The sequence below is a fragment of the Podarcis erhardii genome (assembly GCF_964252035.2).
Source record: "Podarcis erhardii genome assembly, chromosome: 6".
Classification (NCBI taxonomy): domain Eukaryota; kingdom Metazoa; phylum Chordata; class Lepidosauria; order Squamata; family Lacertidae; genus Podarcis; species Podarcis erhardii.
Window position 1 is genome coordinate 4,610,514 of NC_138510.1, and position 15,294 is coordinate 4,625,807.

Sequence of the window (15,294 nt, forward strand, 5' to 3'; positions counted from 1 at the left end):
GGAGTCACTTTTAGAGGATATCAGTCAGGAACCACAAGACAGAAAAACCAGTAGGAGAACACTTCAATCTCCCAGGACATTCTATACAAGATCTCAAAGTAGCTGTTCTATTACAAAGGAATTTCAGAAATAGACTGGAAAGAGAAGCTGCTGAATTGCAACTTATCACCAAACTTAAAACTATGGAGAGACCTGGTTTGAATAAAGACATTGGATTCTTATCTCATTATACATGACAAAGCCATTTTTCACCTTCTCACCCCTTGCTTTTTCCTGTTAGACCTATTGCAGTCGTTAAGAGTCGTCAACAGGCTCATCGCAGCTATCTGCCAATCACCCATTCCCACCACCCTTCTGAGTAATACCCCTCCCCACCTTCTCACTATATAGAAAGGTCCGGTGACTTCTGTTTCAGTGTATCTGAAGAAGTGTGCATGCACACGAAAGCTCATACCTAGAACTAACTCAGTTGGTCTTTAAGGTGCTACTGGAAGGAATTTTTTTATTTTGTTTTCACTTTTAGAGGAATTACTTAAGAGTTTAGACCTCATGCAGGTTCGTGGCTCCACGCAGTGTAGTAGTATTAGTAGTAGTAGTAATAATAATAATAATTTTTTTTATTTATATACCCCGCCCTCCCCGGCCATAGCCGGGCTCAGGGTGGCTAACACCAATAAAATCACAGTAAAAACATAATAGGGGGGGGGGAAGAGGGGGGAAACCCAATTTAAAATACAGGAATAATGCAATTTAAAATGCAGCCTTATTTTAAAAGTAGCCCATGGATCAAAACTGTAAGGGGAGGGAAACATAAGGGTCAGACTGAGTAAAAACCAAAGGCCAGACGGAACAGCTCTGTCTTGCAGGCCCTGCAGAAAGGTGTCAAGTCCCACAGGGCCCTGGTCTCTTGGGAGAGAGTGTTCCACCAAGTTGGGGCCAGTTCTGAAAAGGCCCTGGCCTTAGTTGAAACCATTCTAACCACCTTGCAGCCTGGGACCTCCAAAATGTTGTCATTTGGGGACCTTAAGGTTCTCTGCGGGGCATACCAGGAGAGGTGGTCCCATAGGTACGTGTGTGTAGGATCTTTCCAACATTACCTAGTAACCCATTATTTGATACCCAATTAACTCACTCAAGCATCGACACCATTAGGGCTATCATTAGACTTGCAGAAGAACACCCAGCTGAAAACATTGAAACCAAATGTAGAAAAGAAGGCCATAGTTGAGTGGGGGGACATCTGTTCTGCATGCAGAACGTAGGAGCCAAGTCCATGGGGCTGTGTGGGCTTCAGGCCCCACAATAAAATATTAGAGGGGCTGCCCCCCCCAAAAGTTTATGGGCATTCCCATTCAACTGGTATGTGTGCGCACTGTGTCATGTGATCAATTATGCAGGCGGGGCTTACCTGGGTCCCCCCAAAAATTATTCAAGTTTGCACCCCAGGAGCAGAAGGTTCCAGATTCAATCATCTACTGGTAGGCTGGAAATGTCCCCTGCCTGGAAAGCTGGAGAGCCCCTGTCCCTCCCAATAGCAAGCTAGGTGCTTGAGAATATGGAGAGGCAGTGTGGTATACTGGTTAGAGCACTGGGCTAGCACATGGAAAAGACCAGGGTTCAAATCCCCACTCAGCCATGAAATTCAGCGGGTCCCCTTGGGCCACTCAGTCTCTGCGTAGCCTACCTCAAAAGGCTGTTGTGAGGATTTAATGGGGAGGAGGAAAACTGTGTTGACCACCTAGAGGTCCTTGAAGGAAACGGTGGGATATAAATGTAGAAAATGAATAAATTGAATGAATGGATAAAAATGAACTTTTGTGATCTTCTATAATCAACACAGAAAGGTAAAGGTGTCAGCAAATGCAGCCAATTTCTGCATTTCTGAAGATTTAATTTGAATTGCTGTACTCTAGCTCTGCGTTGTTGGAAACAATCTTTTATTGATTACAAAAAGCAAACGAGGCTTTGAATGGAATAACTATCTACCAGGACAGACGTGTTCTGAAATTCTTACCGCTTGGTCAGAATCCTCCAGGGTGTTAGACAGGGGCAGCAGTTCATATGCTGTGTCAAAAGAGACAACTGTCATGAGGTCAAGTTTTGAATGGAAAAGCACATTCTGTTCCCCCCAGAATGCAAGTTCACCTGCATCCTAAACCCCACTGACCTGGGGTTGATAGGCCTTGCTTCTGAGAGGACATGGTTAAGATGTGCTGCCATTCTGCAGGTTCTGGTGCAATCTTGGAGCTATTTTGAAATCTACAAGTAGCTAGAGCAGTCGTTCCACCACCCCTGGATTCCATAAACTCACCCCTATTAAAAAATAGCAATTTGCACGACCCACTAAGGAAGATGATAACCCAATAAAATTCAAAACAGTAACGGTCAATTGCATCTTTGTTCAGAATCCAATGAAAACAATTTAATGATTCAACAAAACCGATGCACTTGATGCCAGCTTTTCAAAGTCTGATAGTCATTTACACTTCCACAGTCCCCCTGCCGCACCTTTGCCTCTTGGCGCCCCCCCCAGGTAATCCCACGACCCCCAGGGGGCGCTCCCACCCGCTTTGGTAATCACAGGGCTAGATTATCGAAAGCCCAACCAGGGGGATTCTCAACCCATCATAGCCAAAAGCAGTTCACAAGTGAGATGATGCCACTCACTCTCCTTTTGAACAGCGAGCATCAGTTCTGGTTTTGGAGAGAGGGAGGGGCGAGGCACGCAGAGGTAGGTGCGGCAGCAGGATTGGTTCTGTTGCCGTGCTTGCACCATGCCTCACCCTACGCCCCATCTCAGGAACCAGCATCACCCCTTGCCCCACCAATAATAATAATAATAATAATAATTTTTTATTTATACCCTGCGCTTCCCAGTTCAAAAACCGGACTCAGGGCGGCTAACAACAAATTTAAAACACTTTAAAACAATTATAAAAGCAGCATAAAATACAGTATAAAAACATGAATAACAATTAAAAATCAAAAATCAATAAAATAATCCCCAGGGCTAGCTGGCTGAATTGGTCCTACTTGGGCCAGCGAGGAGGCCAGGGGAGGATTAGCTGTGGGGTCTCAGAGTGGGTGATCTTCATAAAAGGGGAGGGGGAGGGAAGAGAAGGGAAATAAAAGATCAGGCAGAATTCAAATTAAAGGCCAGGTGGAACAGCTCTGTCTTACAGGCCCGATGGAAGGAGGTTAAATCCTGAAGGGCCCTAGTCTCATGGGACAGGGCATCCCACCAGGTCGCAGCCATCACCTCAGTGACCACTTCTGATCATAGGCAGCACTAGGTGTCCGAAAAATCGTGGGAGGGGGAGTCATTGAACAGCTTCCAGACAACTCCTCTTAATGCCAGGAAAGTGTCTGCCAACTCTTAGTTTGCAGATGCCCTGTGCCAAGCGAGCTGGCACGTAGCACAGATCAGAGAGAGACAAGGCGACACCAACTAACTTGCGGGGATTCGTTTTATTAAGGAATTGAAACAGAGAAACATACGGAGGCTCCTGAAATACTGTGCTTTTCCGTGTATAAGACAAGGTTTCTTTGTTAAAAAATTATGTTAAAAATTGGTACCTCGGGTTACATACAGTGGTACCTCGGGTTACAGATGCTTCAGGTTACAGACTCCGCTAACCCAGAAATAGTACCTCGGGTTAAGAACTTTGCTTCAGGATGAGGACAGAAATTGAGCGGTGGCAGTGGGAGGACCCATTAGCTAAAGTGGTACCTCGGGTTAAGGACAGTTTCAGGTTAAGAACGGACTTCTGGAACAAATTAAGTACTTAACCCGAGGTACCACTGTACATGGTTATTGTATAAGGGTGATATGGGAATGGTTGCTGCAGCGAGCCAGAGATTGTCAGTGGCTATTTGGTGTGTTATTGGTGGCTGAAGCAAAGGCTGGTGTTGATTTGCTGTCGCTGCGGCACTAGGGCGGGCGATTGGTGGCTCTCCTGCTGGCGCTGGGACAGACGATAGGTGGCCTTTGTGATGTGTGTGAGTGGCAGTGTAGGTCCGGCGGGTGAGCGATTTTCGGCAACCCCCCCTAAAAAAAAGCTCAACAACTCAGGGCAATCCCCCCCCCATTTTCTTAATTTTGCATCCCACAAAATCGGAGGCGTCTTATACACAGGGGTGTGTTATACACGGGGAAATATGGTATATTCCACCATAGCAAGCCATGTGGACCAGAGCCTTGCATTCTTGTGGGCTCTGAGCTTCAGAGGTGGATCTCTGCCTTCATTTGTCTAAATATGGGCCCTGGCTTTTTAATCTAACCGGAAAAGGCTTTGTGCGTGCTCTGGTTACGTGATTCATCAGGCTGGCCAAAGGGGTGAGTCATTTTATTAGATCAAGCCCTCCATCAAAGGAGCGGTAGCAGGGAAGTGTGTGGACAGTCATGGTATGAATTGCACCTCAAAGGCGAAGGCACAGACTGGTTAAGAAACAGCAGGAAATGGACTCACACACTCCTTCTCTTCTATGTGCCAATTTCATGCCACAAAGAGAAGCCAGTAGACTTTTGTTCTCACTCTTTAAATACCCACAGTTCCCTGCGACAACTGAACTCAGAGACCTGCGATCAATCTACAGTGAGGACAAAGCATGCTGAAACTACAGTTATATCAAGCCACAGTTCCCTGGGTTTGGACGTTATGGGGAACTGCGGTTTGTTTAAAACAGGAAGTGGGTGCTTGCAGTCCTCCAGTGTGCAAAAAAGGAAGAGAAAGGATGGGGGCAGAGTCAAACATGAAGTTCATTGATGTACAGGGAAAGTATAGTTTCATATTTGATCTGAATTAGGCCCAGGCATTTTATTTCCACCAAAAACTCAGTTTCAGCTTCATGAAGGGAAATACATTGCAACATTGGTAATTCCTGTAAAACTACTTTTTTCTTTTTCTTTTCACACTAAGGGCCCAGAAAAGAAGGAAGGAAATGGAGGTTTGTTTTTAAAAGAGAAGCTGAAAGAAAACTAGATCAAATCAAACATGACATGATGTCACAGGGAGATCCTTTGAGACGGAGCCTGAAAAAGTGACGCAGCCAGCATTTGACAAATGCAAACCATAATGTCTTATGACTCCCAGGTGCATTAGTAACGGGAGGAGAGGATTCTGACCTCTCTTGGTAGCAGCAATAATAATAATAAAAGGTAAAGGGACCCCTGACCATTAGGTCCAGTCGTGGCCGACTCTGGGGTTGTGGCGCTCATCTTGCTTTATTGGCCAAGGGATCCGGCATACAGCTTCCGGGTCATGTGGCAAGCATGACTGAGCCACTTCTGGCGAACCAGAGCAGCGCATGGAAATGCCGTTTACCTTCCCGCCGGAGCAGTACCTATTTATCTACTTGCACTTTCGACGTGCTTTCGAACTGCTAGGTTGGCAGGAGCAGGGACCGAGCAGCGGGAGCTCACCCCGTCGCGGGGATTCAAACAGCCGACCTTCTGATCGGCAAGCCCTAGGCTCTGTGGTTTAACTCACAGCGCCACCCACATCCCATGTCAAATAATACCCATGTCACAAAGGAACTTGCCAGGGTTGGGATGCAGCCATTGTCGAAGCTGGGCTGCTTTTGCAACGGACATTTAAAAGTTGCTGTCTAGTCCAGCTTGCCTTGGGCCACAGCTTAGCAAGAGAGTGCCTGGCCCACATATGGATGATTCCAGGTTATTTCTGGTACCTCCAGTTAAAAGGGGTCTCTGGTAGCAAGACAGGGAAACTCCTCACGTTGAGAACTTGAAGATGCACCGGCAAAGTAGACAGTTCTGGACTAGGTGCATTTGTGATCTGACTGGGTACAGAACAACTTCCTCTGTTTGTGGGATAGGTTTCCTTCTGGAATCGCTAACCCCCATTTCCTCCAACCCAGTGCCCACAAAACTAGGCAATCCATTATTGACACAGGGCAAACAGAGAGCCAGTGTGATGTAGTGGTTAAGAGTGGTGGACTCGTAATCTGGTGAATCGTGTTTGATTCCCCGCTCCTCCACCTGCAGCTGCTGGGTGACCTTGGGCTAGTCACACTTCTCTGAAGTCTCTCAGCCTCACTCACCTCACAAAGTGTTTGTTGTGGGGGAGGAAGGGAAAAGGAGATTGTTAGCCACTTTGAGACTCCTTCGGGTAGTGATAAAGCGGGGTATCAAATCCAAACTACTACTCTTCTTCTTCTTCTTCTTCTTCTTCTTCTTCTTCTTCTTCTTCTTCTGGGAGCACAAGACTCTTAAACTCAGGGTTGTGGGTGTCAGGAGCTCAGCCTACACTTGAGTAGGACCTGGCAGAGACACATGCCCAACTGGCATGTTCTCTCCCTCCTGGTCGATCGTTTGGGAGCTTCAAAAGCTTTCTTCAGCCCAGACATCACAGCGACTGATGCCAACAGACGTCGGCACACTTAGGGATCTGCAGAGTTTGCGCATCATGCGTGACAGACCTCAGCAACTCAGCATGTTGGCTGATCTACTTTATTTACATATAAACAAACGTGGAGCACTGCAACATGGCTCCCTCTCTTTCTAGCATCAGACAGCAAAGACAAAGGACAAAGGACAATAGTCCCACTTCGTGGAACACAGTAACACAAACATCCTGTCTCCGTCACTTCCCACTCTGTGGAGTCGAAACATACACCGTCATGTGATAGACAACAATGCCATGACTGCAATCACGGAGCAGGAATTCTAACAGTGGGTTCGAGTCCTGTATTGGGTAAAATCCTGTCTTGCTGGGGGTTGGACTAGATGACCCTCGAGGTCCCTTCCAACTGTACAATTCTATGATTCTATGATGGTAGGAGATGCCCTGCTTATGAATCTCACGAGGAATCATATAGGGAAAGGTGGGAGGAAGTGGGTATGTTTAGCCTAGAGGAGGGAAGATTGAGAGGTGGCAATAATATCACTCTCCGTCTCTCTCCACATACCTGAAGGGCTGACCCACTGAAGGGGGGAAAGGCTGCTCTCCGCTGCCTCCCAGGGGACAGGACTAGATCGAAGGTGCTTACATTGCAGGAGGTTAGAGTTCGGTTGAGCATTAGTGGAAACGTCCTGACAATGGAACCAATTTCCTGGTGGGCTCTTCAAGCAGAATCCAGAGGAGCGTCTGTGGGAGATGCTCAAAGTCTAGATTTTCTTCGCTGAGCAGGGGGGTAGCACACTATATGGCTTGCAAGGTCCCCTCCAACCTTCAGGTTCTATTGATTCATCTTCAGATCACAGAGATATTGCCTTATTTTGCTCTCTGCCCTCAAGGTCCCTTCCAGCTCTCCAATTCTACGATTCCACAAGAGGTGTGAGCTTGTGTTTGCTGGGCGATCTCATTTAGATGAGGTCAGATTTGAGACAAACAAATTCTCGTCTCCTCATCGGCACAAAGAAGCCTTTCCCTTTTCCGATCTTTCATATTCGCCAGAGTTGAAAATCCCTGTTCCCAACAAGTTTGTGGTGAACTGCAGAATAGCCAGTGCTCTTGAAGAGAGACGTGCAGATACTGTTCATAGTTGTGTGTCAAAAAAAGATTTATTTTGATACTGTGCTACACTGAAAGGTTTAGATGTTTCTTTGATGGTTCCTGAATCTTCCTGCCACACTCGCCATCCTCTCATCGCACCCTTTGAGAACCACTGCTCAATTCTTATTGCGTCTACTTAAAGCTGGGCTTCTTGTTGACACACTGAAGCTTGCTGGACTGGTCAATCTGGAGGGGGGAAAGACCACTGAAATGAGGGAGGCTGGAACGTGTGGAAGATGCTGGCATTAGAAAACACCAGGAAACATTAGGAGGAACATTTTGACAGTAAAAACTGTTCAGCAGGGGAACGGTCTCCCTCAGAAGACTCTCCTTCCTTGGAAGTTTTTATTTTATTTTTTAAAATTATTTTAATTCAATTTCCATACAAGATTTAAACATACATTTTCAATATTGTCATAGATACATGATCCTTCAGCTCATCTGCGAATCTTCCGTTTTCTAATCTTCTATCCGCAATTCTAAATTTAACATTGCCTTTTGATTTGATTTAAACCTATTCCCTTATTCCCTCTTTTACAGTGTTTCTAATATTGTTTCTTCACAAAGCTTCCTGTAAACCCACCAACATTATTTGTGCATCACATATGCTTTTCATATAGTCCACAGATTTACTCCAGTCCTTGGTAAACTTGTGATCTCGTCGGTTTCGGACCCTTCCTGTTAATTTATCTAGTTCTGCGTAGTCCATTCCTTGGAAGTTTTTAAGCAGAAGTTGGATGGTCAGGGATTCTGTAGTTGCGATTCCTGCACTTCAGGGACTAAATGATCCTTGGGATCCCTTCTACAGTTCTATTATTCCAGAAGCGCAGTGGTGATAATGGTGGAGTTAGTAAGACCAGCCCAACGAGGACAGGGTGTGAGACATTTCCATGCAGAAACGAAAGCTGCAGATTTGGGGGAAGCATCTAGATATTTTGTTTGTTGTAGTATTATTCTTTTAACCACATTGGCTGTGGGCACGGGAACACGATTTGCATGTTCTGTTCCAGGCGCCAAAATGTCTTGGAATTAGGGATGAGTGGAATGGAACAGTTCCATTCCATAATTGTTCTGGGATCCTGGCTCTCTGTCGGTTCTCCTCTGCTCAAATTCAAGTCAGAAACAATGGGTGTCAGGATGGAACAATTGCCATCACTATTATTATTTTTTGTTAGTAAGCTTAAATACAAATTTCAATTTCACAATTGCACTATTTGGGGGACTGGTCAGGGTGACTGAAGAAACGCAGGTTTTGAAGATGAGCCTACAACAATCTCTGAGCAGGATGAAAACTGTTCTCGGTCCTTCTTAATCCCTCAGATGGTGAGCATCATAGTCCCCAAATCAGAAAAACCGCTGCCCCCTCCTCTATATCTTACCCTCCTGGTAGCAGCACAGGCCCTCTCCATTCTGTGCCTCAATCTGAGAAAGGACCCCTTTGGCCCATGCAAAATCTAGATGCATATTTCCCATCAACACCAGACAGCTGGGACTGTGCAGTATGGGGACCACCAAGTCTCCCCATTGGTCTTGCGGGGGCATTTTGGCCAAGTCCTCCCCACCTTCTCCTACCCCTGGTGTAATATATGTGGACTGGGTTTTGCAAGTGCCAAGGATCAGTTGACAGGGAGCATTTGCAAAGTGCTTTGCCTCCAGCGGCATAGTCTGATTTCAAACCACATTGGGCCAAAGCAGGTCACCTTGGGTCAGGTGAATGACAGGTGGGAAGCCCCTCCCTCCTGTCAAACTGGATCCATGGGGGTTCCCAAACCTTGCTCCGAAAGATGCTTGTCTTATCCAAATCTAGTGGGTACAGGTTCATTGCATCACCTTAATTGCCTCTCTTGGCCAGACAGGGGAATGGGCACAATTCTAGCTTCCTTTAAAGCACTGCATACTGTTGGGTAGGGTTAAAGGCCAAGGATAAAATATAAAATACTTACAGATGTGAAAGATAGAGGTGGGTTTGCCCTCCCAGACCTTAAGTTGTATTATGAATCTGCCTGTTTGGTATGGATCAGGGACTGGATGAGGTTGGAAAAGCAAGAGGCATTAGAATTAGAAGGACACGATAACAGATTTGGCTGGCATGCATATTTATGGTATGGGAAAGGAAGGTTCACAGAAGTTTTATAACCCTATAATTAGGAAATCATTAATGAGAGTATGGGAGAGATACAAAGACCTGCTGGAACAAAAGACTCCTTGGTGGCTTTCAGCACATGAAGCATTACTCCTCAAACCACTTAGAAATGCATTCCGTTTACATTCTAATGTGAAGCTGCCTGACTTGCTCTTCTGGAACTAGGAAGCAGATGAAAAAAATGGCTTTCTTTGAAATTTGCAGTTTTCTGAATTTTGTGATGCATTTCAGAAGATTCAGAACAGACAACATTTCTCAAATAGTGCATGTTGTCCTATGGAACTCACTCCCACAAGAGGGAGTGCTGACCACCAGCTTGAATGACTTTACAAGAGGATTGGAAAAAATGCATGGAGGAGAGGGCTATCAGTGACTACTAGCTAGGATGAATATCAGGAAAAGTGAGTGCTATTTTTCTAGAAAAAGAGGTGCCAGAACTCACCATGAATGCCTCCCTCTTGCTCTTAGAATGGCAATGGCACCCACCTGAGAGGTGTCAGAACCGAGTTCTGGTGAGTTCTTCCTGGGAAAAAAGCCCTGGGGAAAGTGTTCACAAAAATGCATGTGTTAGTGAAAGTAACTTTTAAAAATGCATCGTATTAGGAAAAAATTGCTAGCAAAAATGTGTTAGAATCTTCTTGAAGGCAGATGTGGAAGTGGGACGAACAGAAATCAAAGATGTGGATACAGATAGGTAGCCGTGTTGGTCTGCCATAGTCAAAACAAAAAATTCCTTCCAGTAGCACCTTAAAGACCAACTAAGTTAGTTCTAGGTATGAGCTTTCGTGTGCATGCACACTTCTTCAGATACACAAAGATGTGAACAATGAGAAATTGAGAGAGGCCAAGATTCATCCATCCCTGGTGGAGTAGCTCATCTTGATAACTTGCTGGTGGCTTCTGTCAGAGAGTACAGAGATGAAGGAAGCATGGTGACAGGTGTTGTCAAAAACATCTGGAGGGCACCAGGTTGGAGGATGTGGAGTTTGCTTCGTGTGTGTAAAGCTGATTGTCCCACTTCCTTCCCTCGCTTCCCATATGGAACCTTCTGCATGCAAGACAGATGTCCTGCAACTCAGCTATATGATCATTCCCCCAGATGGCTGTAGGTGATCCTGGCCACTGTGTCTTGCTTACTAACTCAATACCACAGCTGGTTTCCTATATCTCCATGTCCATGACCAGAGAGCATTGGCGAGGTCTGTTGTGTGGGTCTCCCTGTTGCCTTGTAAATAAAAATGGACACTGTCTGGGGTCTGTGCATTGCAGGGGAAGATCTGCAGTGCTGAGCTCCTGTTTTTCAGGGAAGCTAGTCTGCCATTAGGGACACAGGTGGTGCTGTGGGTTAAACCACAGAGCCTAGGGCTTGCCGATCAGAAGGTCGGTGGTTCGAATCCCCGCGACGGGGTGAGCTCCCGTTGTTCGGTCCCTGTTCCTGCCATCCTAGCAGTTCAAAAGCACGTCAAAGTGCAAGTAGATAAATAGGTACCATTCCGGCGGGAAGGTACAGCGTTTCTGTGCGCTGCTCTGGTTCACCAGAAGCGGCTTAGTCATGCTGGCCACATGACCCGGAAGCTGTATGCCGGCTCCCTTGGCCAATAAAGTGAGATGAGCGCCACAATCCCAGAGTTGGCCACGACTGGACATAATGGTCAGGGGTCCCTTTACCTTTAGTCTACCATTATTGACTTTCTCATGGAGACCTGCTTCCAAGCAACCTCAGGCTTTCCTGAAAACCATTTCAAAGCCACATCTTTGGCCCAAACTTTGTTCTTTATAGTATACCATCCACGCACAGGATGCTTTACAAAAACGAAGGGACAAGTCCCTGACCCCAAAGGGCTTACACTCAAAAATCCCTGAGCTTTACAATCTCTCAGCCTGTTCCATCTGCTGCGCAGTTTTTAATAAGATTGTTTTCTTGCACGTTTTCATTGTGGATGCTTAGAATGTCAATGTTTTACTGGGCTTGTGCATTTTGACAGCTGAGGTTAATATTTTAACGTTAGTGGGATTTGCAGAGCCTTTCCTATCGGAAGAAGGGTGAGTGCCTTCACCACTTTGCTGATGGGGCACAGCCACACACACCCTTCTGTAGATTTACTAAAGGAAAAACGCATACCAAGAAATAAATTTCAGAGAGGGGAAAGGTTAGATGCAGATGCACAAAGCATTATAACAACATAACCAACACCCCTTGTGCTCTGTTCTGCTCCCCCTTTCTTCTTGCCCAAGGTGGCCCTGACCTCTACCTGCCCCTCAGAGCCAGTGGAGGTATTCCTTGGTGGCGGCAGGCTCCCCTCCTCCTCGCCTGCTCTCCAGCAGCTGCTATGAGCTACCCAAAGGAGGAGGCCGGCAGCAGCACCATGGAGAGGCCACAGGATGCTCTCTCGTGGCCACTGCAGCTACAGCTGCCACTTAGGACAAGCTCATCCTTCTCCCTGAGCTCATAGGCACTGGAGCTGGCAGGGGAAATGGGGACATTCTGCATCCAGAATCAAAGCAGAAGACGGGATGGCTTTCGTAATTCCAGGGCTGTCCCTGGGAATTAGGGGCACTTGGAGGGTTTGCTTCATGAACAGGGCTGGATTTAGGTTTGATGAGGCCCTAAGTTACTGAAGGTAATGGGGCCCTTTATATGTCCAGCTGCCCTTTGTCAACAACAAATGGTTGCTGTTTTTTGTATTGGATATATAGGTAAAGGTAAAGGGACACCTGACCATTAGGTCCAGTTGTGGCCAACTCTGGGGTTGCGGCGCTCATCTCACTTTACTGGCCGAGAGAGCCGGCGTACAGCTTCTGGGTCATTCTGGCGAACCAGAGCAGCGCACGGAAACGTCGTTTACCTTCCTGCCGGAGCTGTACCTATTAATATATTTGCACTTTGACGTGCTTTCGAACTGCTAGGTGGGCAGGAGCAGGGACCAAGCAATGGGAGCTCAGCCCATCATGGGGATTCGAACTGCTGACCTTCTGATCGGCAAGCCCTAGGCTCTGTGGTTTAACCCACAGCACCACCCACGCCCCATTGGATATATGCTATGTGGTAATTTATGGACCTATTATCTAAAGCCATTTGCACATGTTGCCCTGCAACCAGTCCATGCAGAATGTAGGCACCCTATATATAGAAAGGAGCAAACCAGTGATATCTTAGGGAGCAGGCTAGCAGGCGGGGCCCATGACTTACATCATAGGAGCCTACACAACACAAAACACAGTTGCTGTATGTAGGTTTTACTTTATGTTTTTTTTATCTTATACAGTGGATGCTCGGGTTGCAAACATGATCCGTGTGGGTTGCGCAGGTTGCAATTCGGCACTTCTGCACATGCACAAAACATGATTTAGCGCTTCTGCGCATGTGTGACCACCAAAACCTGGAAGTAACCCATTCCGGTACTTCCAGGTTTCAGCAGTCCGCAACCTGAAAAGATGCGACCTTAAGCAGCTGTAACCCAGGGTATGACTGTATTTTGGAAATGTACATCCAGTTTTTTTCTTTAAATATTTTTGGGGGCCCCAAGAGAGTGGGGCCCTAAGCTATAGCTTGTTTAGCTTATATGTAAATCCGGCACTGCTCATGCTATCAGTAGTCCCTCTTCACTGCCTCTTTCCCATCTCTGATTCCTCTCTCTCCCTACCAGTAAGCACCACGTTGTTTGAGAACTGCACCGGGTGCGTCATGTGTTCGGAGGACAACGGCTGCATCTCCTGCCAGCAGAGGCTCTTCCTGCTCATCTGGAGGGATGGGATCCGGCAGTATGGGGCCTGCGTCCATGCCTGTCCACCAGGATACTTTGGGGTGCGAGGCCAAGAGGTCAACCGTTGCATTAGTAGGTGGCTGATTGCGCAAGCGGGTCTCTCCTATCCCAGTGGGGCTCCTTATCGCTGGCCCTTGGTTCATTCAGATGTCTGGCCTCTCTGTTCTCTGGAGGCTGCAGCTAGGGAGGCGGGTTTCAAAGCCAAACTACCTCATTTTCATTTCCCCAAATGCAGCTCTCTTTCGGAACCTGCACTCCTCTGAATTTTGCTCTGTAGTTCCCCGGACTAATAGTATTGCAAAAACGTGTTTAATAGGGGAAAGTATACAGCGGGTGGCGCTGTGGGTTAAATCACAGAGCCTGGGACTTGCCGATCAGAAGGTTGGCGGTTCGAATCCCTGCAACAGGGTGAGCTCCCGTTGCTCGGTCCCTGCTCCTGCCAACCTAGCAGTTCGAAAGCACGTCAAAGTGCAAGTAGATAAATAGGTACCGCTCCGGCGGGAAGGTAAATGGCGTTTCCATGCACTGCTCTGGTTCGCCAAAAGCGGCTTAGTCATGCTGGCCACATGACCTGGAAGCTGTACGCCAGCTCCCTCGGCCAATAAAGCGAGATGAGCACTGCAACCCCAGAGTCAGCCACGATTGGACCTAATGGTCAGGGGTCCCTTTACCTTTATCTTATATAGAAAAATGCACATGTTGTTTAAACACCATACAAGAGTGCATTATAATGGGCAGAATTGTTTGCAAAACTGTGTATATTTCATGAAAAATGTGTGGGAAAGTGTATGAATTTTTTAATAATAATAATAATAATAATAATAATAATAATAATAATGTAATAGCAAACTGATAAAGTGATAAGTAAGCTGAACTGAACTTACAGGCTGAAAATGCAAACTCGGAAGAAAATGAAATTGACAGATTCCTCCATCACTAGTTAGAATAATCAAATCACAGAACTGTAGAGTTGGGAGAGTCCTGTTGCCTTGGGAAGTGGGTTGGAGATAGCAAGGAAGAAGTAAATATATGGCAAGGTGTTGCTAACCTCCTTCCCTCCCTCCCACTTTATTCTCTGTTGTCCCATACAGAGTGCAGGTCTCCCAGCTGTGACAGCTGCTTCAGCAAAGACTTCTGCATGAAATGCAAAGAGCAGTTCTACCTGCACAAAGGCAAATGCTTCAGTTCGTGTCCACAGGACACTGTGGCCCAGCACAGCACCCAGGAATGCCAAGGTAAGCCAAGCAAGGAATCACAAAGAACCCACCCCAGGCCCTGTTAGGGATGCTTATCAGTCACTTGTCACTCAAAGGTCTCCAAGTGACCTCCATTAAATAAAAATGTATACACATACATTAGGGTTGCCGTATTTCAGAAAGCGAAAATCTGGACACAAAGTTGGAGAAAAGTTGGCAAAATCTCCAAAAATAAAATTCAGTTTCCAAGGTATTTTAAAGGCGCCTAAAGGTGTATAATGAAGGTGCCAGGTGAACTTCCCTGGGGGGAGCATTCCACAGATGGGGAGCCACTGCAGAGAAGGCCCCGCTCTCGTGTCGCCACCCTCTGCACCTCTCAAGGAGGAGGCACACGAAGGAGGGCCTCAGAAGATGATCTGAGGGTCCTGGTAGGTTCATATGTAAAGAGGCAGTCCTTGAGGTATTGTGGTCCTAAGTCGCTTAAGGCTTTATAGGTCAAAACCAGCACTTTGAATTGGGCCCTGAAACTCATCGGTAGCCAGTGCGGTGGGACCAGGATCAGAGTAATATGCTCAAACCGTCTTGCTCCGGCAAGCAACCTGGCCCACCACCAATCCCCAGACTCTAAGCCTTCTTCCCATGGGAGTTCCCCAGCTGGTTCCTCCACGTCCAACCAG

General features: G+C 46.7%; 1 protein-coding gene across 4 annotated transcripts in view; it reads left to right on the forward strand.

Moving 5' to 3' along the window:
* The window catches only part of RSPO4 (R-spondin 4), a 263,645-nt gene that overhangs the window by 15,456 nt on the left and 232,895 nt on the right, over positions 1-15,294 (forward strand). For all 4 annotated transcript variants that reach the window (XR_014157994.1, XR_014157995.1, XM_081868125.1 and 1 more), the window contains 2 exons: positions 13,305-13,493; positions 14,513-14,656. Coding sequence is in view for 2 of the 4 variants with exons in the window: in XM_081868125.1 (XP_081724251.1) it covers positions 13,305-13,493; positions 14,513-14,656 (333 nt within the window). In the remaining 2 variants the exon portion in view is untranslated. The remainder of the gene's footprint in view (positions 1-13,304; positions 13,494-14,512; positions 14,657-15,294) is intronic.